Genomic DNA, 20,025 nt, shown 5'->3' with positions numbered 1-20,025 from the left:
AACCTCCGACCGTGCAGCACTCGCTCAGTACTGCACTGGAGTGTCAGCCTGGCTTTTGTGGGTGAGAGTGTTACCAACTGAGCCGCAGCTGCATATTAGGTGAGGAGGGTTGGGAGGAAGTGTGGGACATAAACACCGGCCTGAACCAGTTGAGCCAAAAGGCCTGTTTTTTGTGCTGTACGTTCTCTGTAATTCTGTGCAAGTCATTTTGATCTTAGGCCTGAAATCTCCCGTGGAGAAGACTCGGTACGACACATCCCTGAGCCTGATCACCAAGCGATTTATCCAGTTGCTAGCGCAGTCTCCGGATGGTGTGTTGGACCTGAACTGGGCAGCACAAGCCCTCGAAGTTCAGAAGCGCAGAATCTACGACATCACCAACGTCCTGGAAGGCATCAAGCTCATCACCAAGAAATCCAAGAATCACATCCAGTGGCTGTGAGTGTTGCAGCAGGCGTTGAACGTGATTGCCGCGACATTTAAAACATCTGAATCGTGGAACGAGAAAGCCCAGAAAGAGACCATTCGGCCCTTGGTGCCTGTGCCGGCTCTCTGGTGGGCTCTCCAATTAGTCCCACTCCCCTGCTTTCTCCCCACATTCAAGTATTTATCCAATTCCCTTTGGAGAGTTACTATTGAATCTGCGTCCATCACCCTTTCAGGCAGCGAATCCCAAATCATCACAACTTGCTGCATAAAAAATTTTTTGTCGTCTCCTCTCTGATTCTTTTGCCCGCACCTTAAATCTGAATCCCGTTACTGACTCTTCCGCTGCTGTTTCCTCCTTATTTAGTTGATCAAAACCACTCCTGAACTTCCCTTCACCTGGTCTGTGGCTGAGTTCACTGACATCCCAGCCGGAGCAGCACCACAATTGGTCTCCGATCCTCTGGGTTTGGCTGAGGGGGGAGGGCGGAGGGTGCGACGGTGATGGTGAAATGGGTCATCCTTCTGCTCAGTGACTACCGCAGGGAAGCGTGTGCAGGAGTGTCCGGTGTGGCCACACATCGTAAGGATCATCGTAGGGATCCTTCCACCTGCGTGTGATGATGGGCGGGCAGAAAGACAAATCCTAAGATAAAGGCAAAACACTGCGGATGCTGGAAATCTGAAACAAAAACAGAAAATGCTGGAAAAACGCAGCAGGTCTGACAGCATCTGCGGAGAGAAAGACAAGAGTTAATGTTTCGAGTCCATAGGACTCTTCTTCAGAGGAATTTAAATCCACTGAGGATGGGGTAGCTTCATATAGCGCATATTTACTGATGAGATCAATCCATGAGAGGCAGGTTCTGCCACAAGTGCTGCGTGTGAGGTGGTTATCGTCCGGTGTCTTTGTGGGTTTTTTTTTGGTTTTGGCACCTTTAGCCAAGCAGCTCTAGCCAACTTATCGCCGTGGTGCCACTCACCGGCCCACAGGGGAGCTGGTGACGTAGCGGCAATGTTACTGGACTAGCATCTAGAAACCCAGGCTCATGGGGATATGGGATCAAATCCCACCACGGCGGCTGGTGGGAATTTAAATTCAATTAATAAATCTGGAATACCAAGCTAGCCTCAGTAACGGTGACCGTGGCAATTATCAACGGTTGTCGTGAAAACCCATCTGGTTCACTCACGCTCTTTAGGGAGGGAAATCTGCCACCCTTACCCGGTCTGGCCCACACGTGACTCCAGACCCACGGTAATGTGGTTGATTTTTAACTGCCCTCTGAAATGGCCGAGCAGTTCAAGGAGTGTTAGGGGTGGGCAACAAATGCTGCCCTTGCCAGCGACGCCCACATCCTCGAAAAAAAAATTTCCCTCTGTCGGTGGCTAGTGGTGATCACCGTGAAGCATGGACCATGCTTAGAATCACAGAATCTTTACAGTGCAGAAGGAGGCCATTTGGCCCATTGAATCTGTACTGGCTCTCTGAAAGAGCGTTCTACCTAGCCCCACTCCCCTGCCTTATCTCCCGTAACCCTGCACGTTTATTCTTTTCAGATAGCAACCCAACTCCCTTTTGAATACCTCGATTGAACCTGCCTCTACCAGCCTCTAAGGAAGTTTGTCCCTGACTCAAACCACCCTCTGGGGGGGGAAAATTTTTTTTCCTCACATCACTATTACTCCTTTTGCCAATTATTTTGAATCTGTGGCTTTTGTTCCTGATGCTCTTTTGAGTGGGAACAGTTTCTCACTGTTTACCCTGTCTGTACCCCTTGAATACCTCTATCAAGCTTCCTCTCAGCCTTCTCTTCTCCAAGGAAAACAGTCCTAACCTCTCCAATCTATCCTCATGGCTACAGTTCTTTATCCCTGGAATCATTCTTGTGAACCTCCTCTGTACTCTCTCCAAAGCCTTCACATCCTTCCTCAAGTATGGTGCCCAGAACTGGGCGCAGTACGCCAGATGAGGCCTAACTATAGTGCCTTATGCAAATTTGACATGAATAGTTGTCAAGAATAGGAAGCTCATCTTTCACCTTTGCTGCTGCAGTGCATTCTGGGCATTTCATGAAAGGACAAAATCACAAGTGTGGCAGCCCTCTCAAAGGCCAAAGGCCAGCCTTCCAAGTATGTCGGCATTCACCAAGCAGAGGCGACTTCACTGGTGCGCAGGACGTGTTACCAAGGACCCTTCTGTGTGGCGAGTTAGCTGGACCCAGAAGACCAGTAGGATGCCCGAATCTTCAAAGCTGACGTGAAGGCCCTCAAGATTGAGTTTTGTACCAGTTCAGTGTGATGCCCTCCAGGGTATCTGCCAAAACTAGGCCACGTGAGTTTGGCGCTGGAAGATGAGGCCATTGCTGCTTAAGAAGGGAAGCAGATTCCCACTTAAAGTTTAAAAATAGTGAGAGTCCAGGAACTGTGGAGGGGTAGAGAGATTTAGGGATCCAAATCCAGAAATGACTAAAACCTAGTTAATGGGTACAAAAAATAATTAGAAAAAGCTGATGCCACGCTGGCCTTTATCTCTGGGCGGGTGAAGTACAATAGAAGTTGTGTTGCAGCTGTACAGAGCTCTGCTTAGACCCCACCTGTAGTGCTACGTTCAGATCTGGGCACTGCGCCGAGAATGGCTACGATGTAGGAGGGGAGGCCATTTTGCCCATCATCTCTGTGCCAGATCTCTGGAAGAGCAACTCAGCTAGGCCTAATCCTCACCTTTTCCATGTAGCCCTGCATATTGTTTCCCTTCAGTTGCTTATCCAATTCCCTTTTGAAAGCCCCGATTGGATCTGCCTCCACCACACTCTCGGGCAGTGCACTGCAGATCCTAACCACTCACTGTGTTAGAAGAGATTTTTCCTCACGTTGCCTTTGCTTCTTGTGCCAATCACCTTAAAATGGGGATCTGAAAGGATGTATTGTCCTTGGAGAGAGTAAAAGCAGATTCACCAGAATGAGTCTGGAACTCACTGCCTGAAAGGGTGGTTGAGTCAGAAACTCTCATAACATTTAAGAAGTATTTAGATATTCACTTGCGTTGCCACAGACTCCAGGGATATGGGTGAAACGCTGGAAAATGGGATTAGTGCAGTCATATCTTTGTTGACTGGCGTGGACATGATGGGCTGAATGGCCTCCTGTGCTGTAACTGTCTCTGATACCAGGGAAAGAAGGGTTAAATTATGAGGTTAGATTGCATAGACTAGATTTATATTCCCTTGAATATAGAAAATTGAGTTTTATATCTAATTGACTTGTTTAAGATGATCAAAAAAGTTAACGGGGAAGAGGATGGCGTGTGTGTCCATAGATCTCTGAAAGCGGAGGGGCATGTTAGTGGGGTGGTGAAAAAGGCATTTGGGACACTTGCCTTTATCAATCGAGGCATAGATTACAAAAGTAGGGAGGTCATGTTGGAGTTGTATAGAACGTTGGTGAGGCCACAGCTGGAGTACTGTGTGCAGTTCTGGTCACCACATTATAGGGAGGATGTGATTGCACTGGAGGGGGTGCAGAGGAGATTCACCAGGATGTTGCCTGGGATGAAACATTTAAGTTATGAAGAGAGGTTGGATAGACTTGGGTTGTTTTCGTTGGAGCAGAGAAGACTGAGGGGTGACCTGATCGAGGTGTACAAGATTATGAGGGGCATGGACAGGGTGGATAGGGAGCAGCTGTTCCCCTTAGTTGAAGGTTCAGTCACAAGGTGGCATAAGTTCAAGGTGAGGGGCAGGGGGTTTAGGGGGGATGCAAGGAAGAACTATTTTACCCAGAGGGTGGTGACGGTCTGGAATGCGCTGCCTGGGAGGGTGGTGGAGGTGGGTTGCCTCACATCCTTTAAAAAGTACCTGGATGAGCACTTGGCATGTCATAACATTCAAGGCTATGGGCCAAGTGCTAGTAAATGGGATTAGGTAGGTAGGTCAGGTGTTTCTCACGTGTCGGTGCAGACTCGATGGGCCAAAGGGCCTCTTCTGCAGTGTGAGATTCTGTGAGAGAGGAAACAGTTTTTTTTCTCTCTCTCTCTCTCTCTGCCTTGTTAACTACTTTGATCATTTATGAGTCCAGAACAAAGGGTCAAAGTCCTAACTTTAAAGCTAGGCTGTTCAGGAAGCACTACACACAAAGGGTAGTGGAAATATGGAACTCTCTCCCTGAAAAAGCTGCTGATGCTGGGGTTCAGTTGAAAATTCCCCAAGATTGAGATTGATAAGTTTCTGTTATTAGGGGATGTGAAAGCGAGGCAGGTAGATGAAGTTAAAATACTGATCAGCCGTGATGTAATTCAACGTTGGAACAAGCTCGAGGGGGCCTCCTCCTGTTCCGGTGATTTTAAATGCACGACAATGGGAATTATTCAAAACGGGGGGATAACTTGTGATTTTCTTTTTTGTCTGTAAGCTTTCTCAGAGAGCTGTTGTCAGTAAGGATTGCAATTATGTTTCTGTCTCTGGCTCCTTTGAATGTTGCACCATGTGTCCTGCTAGGCCCAAAGCTGAGTCACGTAAATTGCTGTTTCTCTCCCAAGTTTGGAATCTCCTCTCTCCTGTTCGGACCGGGCCAGCCCAGTCCAGCCGACTCTTGCCGATATTGAGAACCCTGCCTGGGGACATGGCTTTGTGTTGCCAGCCTGTGGTGCAGTGTGTTTCCATGGACCCACCCTGCGCTGCTAGGCTTTTACATTGGAAGATAGGACTTGGGAGCAGCAGTAGGCCATTCGGCCCTTTGAGCCTGATCCGCCATTCGATAAGACCATGCCCGGCCTTGAATATGTTCAATGACCCAGCCTCCACTGCTTTCTGGGGAAGAGAATTCCACAGACCAATGACCCTCTGCTTTCTGGGGAAGAGAATTCCACAGGCCATTGACCCTCTGCTTTCTGGGGAAGAGAATTCCACAGACCAATGACCTTCTGCTTTCTGGGGAAGAGAATTCTACAGGCCATTGACCCTCTGCTTTCTGGGGAAGAGAATTCCACAGGCCATTGACCCTCTGCTTTCTGGAGAAGAGAATTCCACAGGCCATTGACCCTCTGCTTTCTGGGGAAGAGAATTCCACAGGCCAATGACCCTCTGCTTTCTGGGGAAGAGAATTCCACAGGCCAATGACCCCTGAGAAGAAAAAAAAATCTTCACGTCCATCTTAAAACAGTAGCCCTCTTATTCTTAAACTGTCCCCCCTAGCCCTGGTCCCCCTCACAAGAGGAAGCATCCTCCCGGTATCTACCCTATCAAATCCCCTCAGGATCTTATAAGTTCCAGTAAGATCAGCTCTTTCTTATAAATTGCAATGGGCACAGGCCCAACCTGTTCGACCTGCCTTCATAAGGTAAGGCCTTCATCCCAGGAATGAGTCACGTGAACCTTCTCTGAACTACTCCTAACCCAGTTATATCCTTTTTTAAAGAAGGAGCCCAAAACTGTGCGCAGTATTCCAGGAGTGGTCTCACCAGTGCCCTGTACAGCTGCAGTAAAACTTTCCTACTTTTATATTCCACTCTTTTGTCCCCAAACCATCAGATATTCCTGCCCTGCCCTCTCTTTCTTTGCACCCCTGTTGCCTTTCTCCTCCGCTCGTCTACCAATGATGGAGGTTTTACCTTATTCTAACCACCACTTCTGCAACCCTTTCCTGCCATCCATAGTTCATGTGGGCACTTGCCCATCCGAAATACGAACCCCTTAATGTTCTTGGGGGTTTTGACTTGCTTAAAGTTATATGGTCATAGGAACAAGAGTAGACCATTCAGCCTCTCAAGCCTGTCCCTCTATTCAGTTAGATCATTGGCTGATCTGCGTTTTAACTCCATCGACCCATCATTGCTCCATGTTCCCCAACACCCTTACCTAACAAAAATTTTATCGATCTCATTTAAAATTATTAATTGAGCTAGCACCTACTGCTTTTTGTGGGAGAGAGTTCTACTTCTACCACCCTCGTGTGTGAAGAAATGATTTCTAACTTCTCTCCTGAATGACCTGGCTCTGATTTTGAGGTTACATCCCCCTTGGCCTAGACCCCCCCCTCCCCCGCCAATGGAAAACGTTCTCTCTTCTCTACCCTATCAATTCCTCTCAAAATCCCGACAGGAATGTGCAGAGGTGACTTTGGGGTTGAACCATTCCCGACCCCGACTGGAGAGATGTGCAAACGCAAAGCACCCAGAGGGGAAGATGATTCAGGAAAGCCCTCTGAGACCCCTGTGCTCCTCCAACTCTGGCCTCGTGCACGTCCCTGACTGTCAAGGGGATCGATGAAGCTGCAGACCTGCCACTTGGCTTCGAGTTGAACTCCGGCTTCAGTGAGTGTGGGCCTTGGCTCGGTAGTGTTGGCCTCTGAGGTTGGGGGCTCATGCCCAGCTGCAGAGGCTTAATGAAAAACAGAAAATGCTGCAAACGCTCAACAGGCCTGGTAGCATCTGTGGAGAGAAAAACAGTTAACGTTCCAGGTCTGCGACCTTTCATCAGAACTGAGAAAGTTAGAAATGGAATAGGTTTTAAGTTTTTGTACCAAGAAACTACTTGTCATTTAACCTCTCCTGCCCACTACCCTATGATAGACCTTCCCTTTTGTTGTTCTCCCCCTCTTTCCCCCCACCCCCCGCCTCCCACAATCTCCCATTGCACTTGCTCAAAGCCTATTGCTTTTCTAACTTTTCTCAGTTCTGGTGAAAGATCCCAGCCTGAAACATTAACTCCGTTTCTCTCTGCGCCAACACTGCCCGATCCGGTGAGGGTTTCCAGCATTTTCTGTTTTAGTTTCAGATTTCCAGCTTCCGCAGTATTTGGCTTTGGCTGCAGAGGCTTAATCGGGGTTTGACACTGAGGGAGTGTGGCACTGCTTTTGGTGTCGCCTTTCGAATGAAGACATGAAACCTAGGCCTCGCTCAGGTGATCGTAAACGATCCTCCGGCCACTATTGGGGGAAAAGAACAGGGAAGTTCTGGTGTCCCGACCAACATTCGTACCTCATTCAGCATAACCAGGATGACACCTCGGTGAGGGAGTTCAGTTATTCGGAGAGATCGGAAATGCTGCAATTGTTCTCCTTAGAGCAACAAGGGTTAAGGGGAGACCTGGCGTTGGAAATTATGAGGGGTTTTGATTGAAAAAGTAGGGAGAAAACTTGCCACTAAAAGTGGGTCGGTAACCAGGGAGCTTGCTGTGCATGAATTGGCAATTATATTGCAACAGTGACGACATTTCAAAAGCACTTCATTGGCTGATGTGCCATGCCTGTTTTCATTGGCCCAGCGGGCTACATAAATATAAGTTGTTGTATTTCACTGTCCAGTTTTTGTTTTTGGGGGTGGGGAGGTAGTGGTGCAGGTGATTGGGTCAGTAAATTCAAGAAGGGATGATAAACATTTTGGTTGGGGTGGGGTGGTGGTTGGCAATGAGAGCGAGTGCCATGCCTTTTGGACATTGAGAACGCTTCTTCAGTTTGTCCTGTGTGTTCCTGCTCCCCAATGAGGTGGTTGTATTAATGACTCTTCTGTGTTCCTTTGTTCCTCAGGGGTGGGCATCAGTTCCTGGATGGGGAGGTGCTTGCCCAGTACCAGGCCCTGGTGAAGGAAATTGCTGAGCTGGACGACAACGATAGGAAGCTGGAGGATCTGATACAGAACTGCACCCTGCAGCTCAAACTATTGACAGAGGACTCGGAGAGCCAGCGATATCCTTATGTTGCTGCTTGGGAAACTAGTGGCAGCGCGCCGCGAATGGGATTGGCTTTCACGTACTTTTGGATACTTCATCTCCTGTCCTCACTTCACCCCTTTCTCACCAGCGCAGCCAATGATTTGATTTATTGCTGAAAAAAGAAACATCTAGTTGAAGCTTTTTGGCAGAATCACAAGAATACCAAACCTCAAAGGGAACAACAATTTATACTGCAGGAGGAGAGGGTGGCTGACTGGTTGGCAAGTAGACTCTGATTGGTAGAGGCGTTGTCATGGAGAATGCATGATGGAACAGTTAGCTGCCAAGCTTAAATTCAAACCAGGCAGTTTGACTCTGATTGGTCAAGGCATTGTCATGAGCACATGTCCATGCACTGCGCCTTTTTCAACTAACAAAATCTTGGGGTCAGCCATTCCCTGGTTCATTCACCATGGCAATGCTTTGACCAATCGGAGTTGACCTGTCTGGTTTCAATTTAAGCTTGGCAGTTGACTGTCCCCTGGCGCATTCTCCATGGCAGCGCCTCTTCCAATCAGAGTCCACTTGCCAACCAATCAGCACCCTCTTCTCATGCGTTATAAATTGTTGTTCCTTTTGAGATTTGGTATTCTTGTGATTCTGTCCTGATGAGTGCCAGTTGGAAAGCTCCAACAGCATGTCTCTTTTTTTCAGCAATAATCAAGCTCTGTACTACCAAGCGCCAAACAATGATTTCCTACACTTGATCCACACTGGGCGTCACTGGCAAGGCTGCCTCTTATTGGCCACCCTTAGTTGCACCTTGAGCAGATGGTGGCGAGCCTTACTATTTAAGCCACTGCAGTTGAGGGAGGCAACTGATGGCAAGCGAGACAAGATTTGAGGAGTTGGAGCGATTGCAAGTGAGAGCGCAGGGAGGCGATGGCTGAGGGCTGTGCAGCGGAGGGCAGGGTCAAGACACGTAGTACCCGGCACTGAAAGTGTCGAGGAGGCAGGCTGAGTGGTGGGATTGGAGAAGATTGTAGTGGTAGGAAAGATTTATAATGGGAGGTGGAGAGGATATTAAAGCTGGGGTATTGGAGGTTCTATGGGGATGGCTGAGAGGTTGGGATGGTGTGAGGTAGCGTTTGAACTAGAGTTCGAGGCCAGTTGACATTTGAGGCCAATCAAGGGAGAAATTCAGGGGGTGGCAAAAGTAGGGGGGAGGGGGTTGGGTTGGGTTGGATTGGATTGCAGACAAGTGCTGTGCTGGAGATGGAATCAGATGGTGATGGGTTGAGACTGCTGTTTGAAGCTGAGCTCCTGATGGCTTCAATTGGAGTGAACAACCAGGAAATGGGTGTGCGGCTTTGATGGAATCTGATGGCTGGAGTGGTATGAATGAGAGAAATCAAAGCTTCTGTCAGAGCAACTTTGGTCGTCAATAGAAACACTTTGTGGGGGGGTGTTGAGGGTGGAATTTTATTCTGACCCACTGGTCGAAAAACTGACCGGATCGGGTTCGATGCTGCTTTCCACACTCTGTCCGATTTTAGAACCGTAGAAAGTTATGGCACGGAAAGAGACCATTCAGCCCACCATGCAGGTGTCAGCTATATAAAAGCTATCTACTTTCTGGTTGTTGTTAGGTAGCTCTGCAGGTTCTGGCTCTTCAAATTCATGTCCACCTGTTCGTTTTAAATGTAGAGGGTTTCTGTCCCTGTCAGGCCGTGGGTTCCAGACCCAACTACCCTCTGGGTGAAAAGGTTTCTCCCCAACTTCCCATTATCCTCTACCAATCACTTTAAATCTAAGCTCCCTGGTTATTGACCTTTCTGCTGAGGGAAGTAGATCCTTCCTTTCCACTCTAGATGGGCCCCTCATAATTCTGTACACCTCAATAAAAATCTCCCTATTCCTCCTCCTTTGTTCCAAAGAAAGCAACTGCAGCCTGTCCAATTTTTCCTCATAGTTAAAGTTTTCCACTCCTGGCAACATCCTTGTAAAACTCCTCTGTACCCTCCTTAGTGCGATCATCTCCTTCCTGTGAAGCACTGACCAGACCTTTATGCAGTACTCTAGCTCTGTCTAACTGGTGTTTTATACATAATCCCCCCCCCAGCTCATATATTCTATGCCTCGGCTAATAAAGGAAAATATCCCATATGCTCTCTCAGCACCTGTTGAAGTCAGCAGAGAGTAATATTGTAAAACTGGTGTTCCGCTGGAACCCGGAGAATTCCAGTCAGCTGCTTGGCTCAAAATTCCCCACATAGCGTGAGTGGTAAAACTCCGTGAAATGTTCGGGAAGCCTCATAGCTTCGACCCGCAGATGCAACTGGATCCAGATCCAGGGCGCAGTGGTGGATTTATCTAGAGACCGTGCCTCCTGCTCATGCTTAAACCTCTGGATTTTGGGTCCAGGTTACTGGGATGGAATATTTGCCTGCCTGCGCCCCCTCCTCTCCAGACAATGCACATTGTCACATTGGCTCAGTTACAATGCTCTGTATTGACCCTGCGCCCTGCCCAGTCTGATGCTGATGTGCGGTGCAAACAGCAGCAAAGTGATCCATTCCCCCAGCACTGACATTACTTAGCTTGCTAAATGACTACCAGGTTTTAGCAGTAAGTGCCACTGGGATTGGTTGATACCACACAGGGATCTCTTGTTAGATGCCGTATTAAGACTGGTGCCAAGACAACTTTTGGTTATGGCACCCCAATTGGTTGTGTGGTCTCTCAAAAGTAAGGTGTATGGGACATGTTATTTTTGTAAATCCAAGATTATTCCTTGACCTTCTTGCACATTTGCCTATGTCACTTGTCAAGACTTGCGTAGCATTGAAAACTTGGCTGATGAGATGGTGATGGTGATTAAAGCCCCAGCTGATACCAAGCTCCAGGTGACTGATCCCAGTGAGGTAAGTGCTGCCCACGGGAATCACTAGCCTACTTCAAAAGCCGAGCTCTGGCCCAAACCCTCCCTAGGGTTACCAACTCTCCAGGATTGTCCTGGAGCCTCCAGGCATTGGAGATTAACCTTTCGACGGGGTGGGGGTGGGACTTTTGGCAGTCATGGGACGCAACCTCCAGGAATGCGTCCAACCAGAGTTGGCAACCCTATAACCCCTCAGAGCCCTACAACTCTCGGTCCTCAAGCACCTCCGCAACAGAGGAAGGGTGGGCGCGGGGCATCGGGTAAATGCCTGTGTGCTGTGCCTCAGCGCAATGTAACTAACCTTCACCTGGCTGCATGTCTGAACCAGCGAAAGCAGATCTTGTTAATAGTGACTAGCTGCTTCATGTGGAGGGGAGAGGATTAGTGACCGAGTTGCTCTCGGGCACCCCGTACCTCAGCGTGTGGTTATAGCACTTTCACCGGCCAATGCAATGGTGCAACCCTAAAGGTGGGGGAAGGGTGAGCGATGAGAAAACTGTCATGTTTCTGCTGCAGCCGCTGTGGTCCAGAGGTGAGGTGAGGTGTGTGCTGCGAGCTCGGTTTGTGACGTTTCCGTGTCTGACAGATTTTATCTGGAGCAGCTGAGGAGCTGAAACTTGTTTTTTTTTCCCCCTCCCCGGCACCCCCACCCCGCCCCCCCTCCAATCCCAGAACATGTGGCTATTCTAACCATGTCTCCGTTCGATTCCAGTCTTGCAAAGGCCACTGGCTTCTGCCCACAAACTTTGCCCTGTTTCCCCCGTCTCCCCACTGATTGGTTTCCTGCCATTTAGGGACATAGGACATAGGAGAAGGAGTAGGCCATTCGGCCCTTCGAGCCTACACCGCCATTCTGTACGATCATGGCTGACCTGGTTGTGGTCTCAGCTCCATCTTGCCCTCTGCCCACCACAACCCGTGACTCCCTTTTCTGTCAAAGAGCTGTCTAATTCTGCCTTGAATAAATTCAATAATGACCCAGTCGTCTCCTCTTCCTGGGGAAGAGAATTCCACAGACTAACGACCCTCTGAGAGAAAAAAAATCTCCTTACCTCTGTCTTAAAAGGGAGAATTCTTATTCTTAAACTGTGTCCCCTAGTTCTAGCCTCCCCCACAAGAGGAGACGTCCTCCTGGTATCCACCCTATCAAGCCCCGTCCGAATCTTTTATTTGAAACAGAGATGAGTAAGAATTTCTTCTCTCAGAGTGTAGTTAATCTGTGGAACAAAAACAAAAAATGCTGGAAAAACTCAGCAGGTCTGACAGCAACTATGGAGAGAAAAAAAACAGAGTTAACGTTTCGAGTCCATTTGACTCTTCTTCAGAGCTGTTAGACCTGCTGAGTTTTACCAGCCTCTTCTGTTTCTGTTTCAGATTTCCTGCATCCACAGTAATTTTGCTTTTATCTTAGTTCATTTGTGGATTTCTTTACCGCAGAGGGCTGTAGAGGCTGGGTCGTTAAGTATATTCAAGGTGGAAGTAGACAGATTTTTAATCAGTAAGGGAATCAAGGGTTATGGGGGAAAGGCAGGAAAGTGGAATTGAGGATTATCAGATCAGCCATGATCTCATTGAATGGCGGAGCAGACTCGATGGGCCGAATGGCCTACTTCTGCTCCTGCATCTTATGGTTATGGTCTTAATCAATAAGATCACCTCTCATTCTTCTAAACTCCAATGGATATAGGCTCAACCTGCTCAACTTTTCTTCAAAAGTCCCAGGAATGAGTCCAATGAGCCTTCATTTGCTGGGGTAGTGGCAGCAGTTGCCCCTTCGTCTCACCCAGTTGACCATTTGCCAGCTCCTAGCCTGGACGGTGAGTGTCAGCGGGCTGTTGGGAGTTGAGGGGTGGCCAAGGCTGACCCTGCTTTCTGAGGTACTGTTATCCCATCGCTTGACCAAGCGATGGTGGATTAGAGCTGGGCCTTCAGGGGTGAACTGAGGAAACACTTCTACACAAAAGGGGCTAGGAGTTTGGAGCTCTCTTCCGCAAATGACAGTTGACTCCAGATCAGTTGTTAATTTTTAATCTAAGATTGATAAGATTTTTGTTAACCAGAGGTATTGAGGTATATGGGCTAAAGGCTGGTATATGGAGTTAGATTGCAAATCAGCCACAGTCTCATTGAATGGCAGCAGAACAGGCTTGGAGGGCTAAATGGCCACTCCTGTTTCTGTGTCCCTATCATACGGAGAGCAAAGAGGATGTCAGCTGATGCTGTGTTTTAATAGAGGGTCATAGGATAGTGATTAAGAATAGACTGATTATTTTTCCCCTTGCTTTCTCTCCCAGCCTACCTGCAAGTGTTGATACCGTGGATATAGTTGGGACGTAACCTATGCCTGAGATCTGTTAACTCAGGAGCATAAGAACAGGAGGAGGCCATTCAACCCCTCAAACCTGTTCAGCCGTTCAGTTAGATCCGGATTGATCTGTATCTTAATATTTATTCCACGGATCACCTTGGTTCTCTAATCCTAATACCCTTAACCTGACAAAAATCTATTACTCTTAGTTTTGAACTTTTCACATTTTCCCCCAGCTTTAGCAGCTTTTCTGGAGGATAGAATTCCAGATCTCTGCCACGCTTTGAGTGAAGTGCTTCCTGACATCACCTCTGAGCTGATTTTAAGCTTATGTGCCCTAGTTGTGCTTTTACTGACTAAAAGGAAATGGTTTCACAGTCTACCCTATTAACTCCACTAATGATCCTGAACGCTCCTACTAGATCGTTCCTTAATCTTAAATGCCTAAGAGAACAAACGGAGTCCTCAGCACAGTGGGAGACCAATCTGGACTCCTTCCTGCTCTCTCTCTCTGGCTCTATTCCATGTGGTGTGGTGCATTTCCACACCGAGCCACTGCAGGTGGCGGTGATCTAACTGCGGAAAATTGGCTCAATGATTGGATCAGTATTTGTGTGCATTTGTGTGTGTGTCTCTCTCTCTCTGTCTCTCTGAAGGCACTGCAGATCTCATTGCAAAGCAGCAGGGGGCCAGTGGATGTATTCCTATGCCCTGAGAGTGGTTCGGGCACTTGCAGTCCTGTGAAGACCCTCACCAGCCCCGTCAAGATCAGCCCCATCAGGACCAGCAGCCTTTGCAATTTGGCCGACCAGGAACTATTAGGAAGAACTCCCCTGGGCACGATCCTCTCGTCATCTTCGAGTCATGGCCAAGGTCGGTATTTTTTTTTTATTCAACCTTTTCCTCTTTAGATGCTCACACCATGCCATGTGGTTCAGTGGGTAGGACTCTCACCTCTGAGCCTAAAGATCGTGCCACCCCAGAAACCTGAGCACATAACCAAAGCTAACGCTCCAGTGCAGCACTGAGAGAGTGCTTCACTGTCAGAGGTGCTACCTTTCAGATGAAGTGTTAACAGACACCCTTGCCCGCCCTTTCAGGTGCACATACAAGAGTCCACGGCACCGTTTTGTAGAGCAGGCAAGTTTTCTTTGGTGTCCTGGTCGATGTATATCCCCCTGATCAACTTCACTTAAAAAAAAAATGTAATTGTCTGGCTGTGACCACATTTGCTGTTTGTGGGATCGTGCTGTGCACAATTTAGCTGTCGAGGTTCATGCATTACAACAATGACTATACTTCAAACTACTTTATTGACTACAAACTGCTTTGAGACACCTTGAGGTCATGAAAGGCGCTATAGAAATGCAATACTTTCTTAAAGGACCTTATGTGATATTTTTAACCTTTGCACATTATAGGGAGCACTATAGAAACATGGAAACCTAGAACATAGGAGCAGGAGTAGGTCATTCGGCCCTTCGAGCCTGCTCAGCCATTCAATGTGATCATGACTGATCCTCTAACTCAATGCCATACTCCCGCGCTCTCCCCCATACCCCTTAATGCCTTTAGAGTCTAGAAATCCATCTATTTCCTCCTTAAATATATTCAGTGACTTGGCCTCCGTAACCTTCCGTGGTAGAGAATTCCACAGGTTCACCACCCTCTGAGTGAAGAAGTTTCACCTCATCTCAGTCCCAAATGGCCTATCCCGTGTGCTGAGTCTGTGACCCCCTTGTTTCAGACACTCCCCAGCCAGGAGAAACATCCTCCCTGCATCCAGTCTGTCCAGCCCTGTCAGAATTTTATATGTTTCAATGAGAACCCCTCTCATTCTTCTACACTCGAGTGAATGCAGGCCTAGTCAACCCAACCTCTTCTCATACGACAATCCTGCCATCCCAGGAATCAGTCTGATGAACCTTGGCTGCACTCCCTCTATGGCAAGCGTATCCTTTCTTAGGTAAGGAGACCAAAACTGCACACAATACTCCAAGTGTGGTCTCACCAAGGCCCTGTACAGCTGCAGTAATGCTTTGGGATTTGCGCAATACAAGTCTTAGATTAGCTCTTTCCCCAGATGTTGACTTGCAAAGGTGCTTTTGCATCCTGTGAAAGTTTACATTTTAATTTTAATTTTGATTTGTTGTAACTGTGGGACTTTTTTTTAACCTGGTGATTTCCCCTCTGTAGGTGCTTGAGGGATGCTGGGCAGTGGTGCAGGGGAAGACCTGATCATTTTCATTACTTTCTACTGACGCTTAATTCTTTTGCATTCACAGGGGCACACCTGGCAAGTAATACATCTTCCCCATTGGCAGGAGTTGTGGACATTAACCTTTCACCTTTGACCTCGGCTGCCAGCCTACTACAGCAGACAGAAGACGCCTTTCCTGCAGTCCCATTTGATGACATGTTTGTCAACCTCTCTCCCCCGCAGTTTCAGGATTACCATTTTGGTTTAGACGAAGGGGAGGGGATCAGCGAGTTGTTTGACTGTGACTTTGACACATTACAACCTTTGGAGTTCTGAGTGAGTGTGTAGGTAAGTTAAAAAGTAAAGTCCGCATTATCCTATGCCTGGAATGTTCCAGCACACTTTCTCCCATTCCCTCACGTGATCGGAATTAGCCGGATTCCTCTCAGTTGCTCTGTAGACCACTCGAGGACAAAGGACTTTGTATCTATTACAGCTGGGAAAAATCGAGGGTTGCTGAAGCGATGTTGGGTGAATATTTCTGGTGGTGTGAATTTGGTAATTCCATGTTTTCCGTTCGACATATAGGTGGCCTTCCTTCCACACCACAGGAGCACAAGAGCATTTCTTCCTCCCCCACCCCTTTCCTTCCCTGGTTTTTAAATGTATTCTTTTGTGGGATGTGGGTGTCGCTGGCAAGGCCAGCATTTGTTGCCCGTCCCTAATTGCCCCTTGAATTGAATGGCTTGCTAGGCCATTTCAGAGGGCCAACCACATTGCTGTGGGTCTGGAGTCACATGTAGGCCAGACCAGGGTAAGGGTGGCAGATTTCCTTCCCTAAAGGGCATGAGTGAACCAGATGGGTTTTTACGACAATTAATGATAGCTGTCATGGTCATCATTACTGAGACTAGCTTTTGTATTCCAGGTTTATGAATTGAATTATTAATTTCCAGATTTATTATTTGAATTTATACTCTGCCAGCTGCTGGGATGGTATTTGAACCTATGCCCCCAAGCAAGTAGCCTGGGCCTCTGGATGACTGGTTTGGTGACATTACCATTACGGCACAGTCTCTCCCCACCCCGCACCACCTCATGCAGCATCTGCAAAGCAGAGGCCCATCCATCCTCACTGAATGAATGACTGTGACAGGATCTCACTCGGAATGCATTTTCCTATCTTGTGAAGGCTGGTTTGGCTTCTCCTTGGCAACATGGGACAACTTGGTGTGTAAATGGTGGACGGAGGGTGGATCGCAGTACGCGAGTGTGTACGTGAACTAAAAATTACATTTAAAGGTATCACGTTCGACGTGTGCTTACTCCGCGGCCTGTTCCCTTTAAGCCTTTGCTCCAGGTTGAATCCACCCGTGCCATATAAAGGTGCAGCACAGCCACTGAGTCCTGGTGCCCAAGTGTTTTAGGTCTCAACTTGCGAGAGACACTTGAGATGCGGTTTACCTGGCTGCCTGGAGCTGGGGTTGCTAACCTTTTAAGATGAAAGAATTTGGGATCATGTTGAACGTTTTGGGGAATTTTAGAATTGGAGAGATGCAAAAGAGTTTACAAAACAGAAGCCAACTCCCCCTGTAGAGATTTCTGTGCCTCCCTCCCCCACACACCATGGTGAATTTCTAGTCTCCCTACCTGCCCTGTTCACACAGGTGAGAATTTGGGAGCATGGGTGCGGGATTTGACCAGGGCTCTTAATAGGAATGGGCGTGACTGACTTAACTGAAGCAGTGTTAATGAAATGAGTTAAGTGGAGAGATCCAGCCGTGAGTGTGTAAGCATTGTGTGAAACCTCAGGTGTTTCAAACTTAAAATAAAAGCAATAAAAATACTGCGGATGCTGGAAATCTGAAATTAAAACAAAGTGCCGGAAATACTCAGGCCTGACAGCATCGAAACGGTGAGAGAAACAGAGACTTGCTGAAAAGAGAGACATGTTGCCAAAGCTTTTTGTCCTCCACTCATCAGGGCAAAGGCAGGAATGCCAAATTTCAAACTACCACAACAATTTACACTACAGGAGAGAAGGGCACTGATTAGTTGGCAAGTCGGCTCTGATTGGCCGAGGCGTTGCTGGGGAGAAAGCAACAGGTTACTATAGGCTCCCCAAGCTCCCAGGTTAATTCAAAAAAAGACGTAAGGCTTGAACATATTCCATTTGTTTGCAGAGAATGGGTCCCTTTGTATGATTGTGCTTCTAGCAAGCGTAAATAAGCCATGTTATGAGCTTGACGGATGATCTTAAATTGGTTGTTGGTGTAGCTATTAGCACACTCAGGATTGTTCAGCAAGTGCTGCCCAATCATGGGATTGCATCTAACAGTAGATGCTCTGCTTTGGGTTTTGCGAGCGCGGCCTGGTTGAGCATGGTCCATACAATACCTATTATGAACAACTGAAAAAACATGCCTGATTGGATCAGCTAATCATTGGGCCAAGCGGCCTATGGTATCTGCCATCGCACTGGCATCCTGAAGAAGAGTCGCATTCGACTTGAAACGTTAACTCTGTTCCTCCCGCCATAGGTGCTGCCGGAGCGTTGAGCTTTGTTTTTATTTCAGATGTTTTGAGGCTGTTTTGCAACAGCCCCAGAGTACATACAAATAAAATGCCCCTGTGGCAATGATTATCCCTCGTGGTCCCTCCGTCAGCAACCTGGGGTGTTGGCACTGGTGCCAGTGCTGGAAGGGCAGCAATGGTCACCACTGGCTGCACTTTACCCAAGGGTGAATGTATCAGCACGCAGGATCTGGCGTGGGGTAGGAGTGCCGACGTCTTTCATGGGATGGAGTCAGGCAGCCAGCCAGCCATCCTCCTGGGTATCTTGGGCGGTGGGAAAGGCTGGGAAGAAAAGCCTTGCTGAATGTTGGTGGGAGAAATTTCTCCCCGGCATTCATGGACCCTTTGGTCACGCAGTATCGATTGTTGGACCCTTTGGTCACGCAGTATCGATTGTTGCTCCCTTTGAAATTTGGCATTCTTGTCTGTCCCGATGAGTGGGCAAAGAAGTGGCAGATGGAATACAACGTGGGGAAGCATGAGGTCATGCACTTTGGTAGGAAGGATAGAGGCATAGACTATTTTCTAAATGGGGAGAGAATTCAGAAATCTGGAGTGCAAAGGGACTTGGGAGTCCTAGTCCAGGATTCTCTTAAGGTTAACTTGCAGGTTGAGTCGGTAGTTAGGAAGGCAAATGCAATGTTGGCATTTATTTCGAGAGGACTAGAATATAAAAGCAGGGATGTGCTGCTGAGGCTTTATAAGGCTCTGGTCAGACCACATTTAGAATATTGTGAGCAGTTTTGGGCCCCGTATCTCAGGAAGGATGTGCTGGCCCTGGAGAGGGTCCAGAGGAGGTTCACGAGAATGATCCCAGGAATGAAAGGCTTAACATATAAGGAACGTTTGAGGACTCTGGGTCTATACTCGATGGAGTTTAGAAGGATGAGGGGGGATCTGATTGAAACTTGCAGAATACTGAAAGGCCTGGATAGAGTGGACGTGGGGAAGATGTTTCCATTAGTAGGAGAGACTAGGACCCGAGGGCACAGCCTCAGAGTAAAGGGAAGACCTTTTAGAACAGAGATGAGGAGAAACTTCTTTAGCCAGAGAGTGGTGAATCTATGGAATTCATTGCCACAGAAGGCTGTGGAGGCCGGTCGTTGAGTGTATTTAAGACTGAGATAGATAGGTTCTTGATTGGCAAGGGGATCAAAGGTTACGGGGAGAATGGGGTTGAGAAACTTATCAGCCACGATTGAGTGGCGGAGCAGACTCGATGGGCCGAATGGCCTAATTTCTGCTCCTATGTCTTATGAAGTGCAAGACGAGAAGCTTTGACAGCATGTCTCTTTCTCTCAGCGACACTCGAGTATTCATTTTGTCGTGCAAGTGTTTCTTTTTTTTAAAAAAACAATTCCCTGATCAATCCCGTTTTCTTTTCCCCGTTGAACTATTTTTTTTTTAATTTTGAATTTTCTTGACTCTCCAGGAAATTTTGCGGCGTAGATTATCCAGGAGCTGCCCTGCCTCGGAACGGCCAGCCTGGGGGGGTGGGTCTGAACTCCCGAGAAATCCAAGCGCCTGTGTGGGCTGGAGACTTTGCTCTTTGACTGACTTCCCCGGTGAAAGCTGCTTTAAAAACCCCTCGGCCCCACGCCAGGGTTATCGGTTGCTGTGAGTTACTGAAGGAGGCAAACAGTGTGCTGCAGTCCGATTCACTCTTCACGCGATTCACTTTACGAGGAGAAGCTTGTTTCAGCTGGAGTCGGGGCTGAGACGGTAGGATGCTGCGCGATTTGCAAGGGAGAGGCCGATGTTGTATTGCCACGGCAATGGCGGGGGGGGCGCCGAGTGCTGAGGAAGTTGCCCCATTGGGTATGGTCGGTGACCATGGCTCTCACTTTAAAAGTTCCGATTGGAAACCCGCTGAGTGGGCGGAGTAACTCGAATTGTTGCCCGTTTCCAATGCCATTCCCGAGGTTGT

General features: G+C 48.0%; 2 protein-coding genes across 3 annotated transcripts in view; one reads left to right on the top strand and one right to left on the bottom strand.

Moving 5' to 3' along the window:
• The window catches only part of LOC144688419 (rho GTPase-activating protein 39-like), a 551,921-nt gene extending 548,500 nt beyond the window's left edge, over positions 1-3,421 (bottom strand). The window contains exon 1 of the mRNA XM_078554925.1: positions 3,385-3,421. The gene's annotated coding sequence lies outside the window, so the exon portion shown is untranslated. The remainder of the gene's footprint in view (positions 1-3,384) is intronic.
• LOC144688420 (transcription factor E2F1-like) overlaps positions 1-19,589 on the top strand; it is a 28,436-nt gene extending 8,847 nt beyond the window's left edge. Inside the window, exons 3-8 of one of the 2 annotated variants that reach the window (XM_078554929.1) lie at positions 219-438; positions 7,951-8,111; positions 10,887-10,999; positions 13,981-14,197; positions 15,610-15,872; positions 19,531-19,589. In XM_078554929.1, the coding sequence (XP_078411055.1) occupies positions 219-438; positions 7,951-8,111; positions 10,887-10,999; positions 13,981-14,197; positions 15,610-15,860 (962 nt within the window). In that variant the 3' untranslated portion in view covers positions 15,861-15,872; positions 19,531-19,589. Of the gene's footprint in view, positions 1-218; positions 439-7,950; positions 8,112-10,886; positions 11,000-13,980; positions 14,198-15,609; positions 16,214-19,530 lie in introns of those variants that run through there. The other variant, XM_078554928.1, reaches the window with a different exon arrangement.
• The last annotated feature ends 436 nt before the right edge of the window (positions 19,590-20,025 follow it).

Source organism: Cetorhinus maximus, chromosome 13, assembly GCF_964194155.1.
Source record: "Cetorhinus maximus chromosome 13, sCetMax3.hap1.1, whole genome shotgun sequence".
Classification (NCBI taxonomy): domain Eukaryota; kingdom Metazoa; phylum Chordata; class Chondrichthyes; order Lamniformes; family Cetorhinidae; genus Cetorhinus; species Cetorhinus maximus.
Note: the sequence above shows the minus strand (reverse complement) of the source record. Positions and strands in the feature narration are given on the sequence as shown.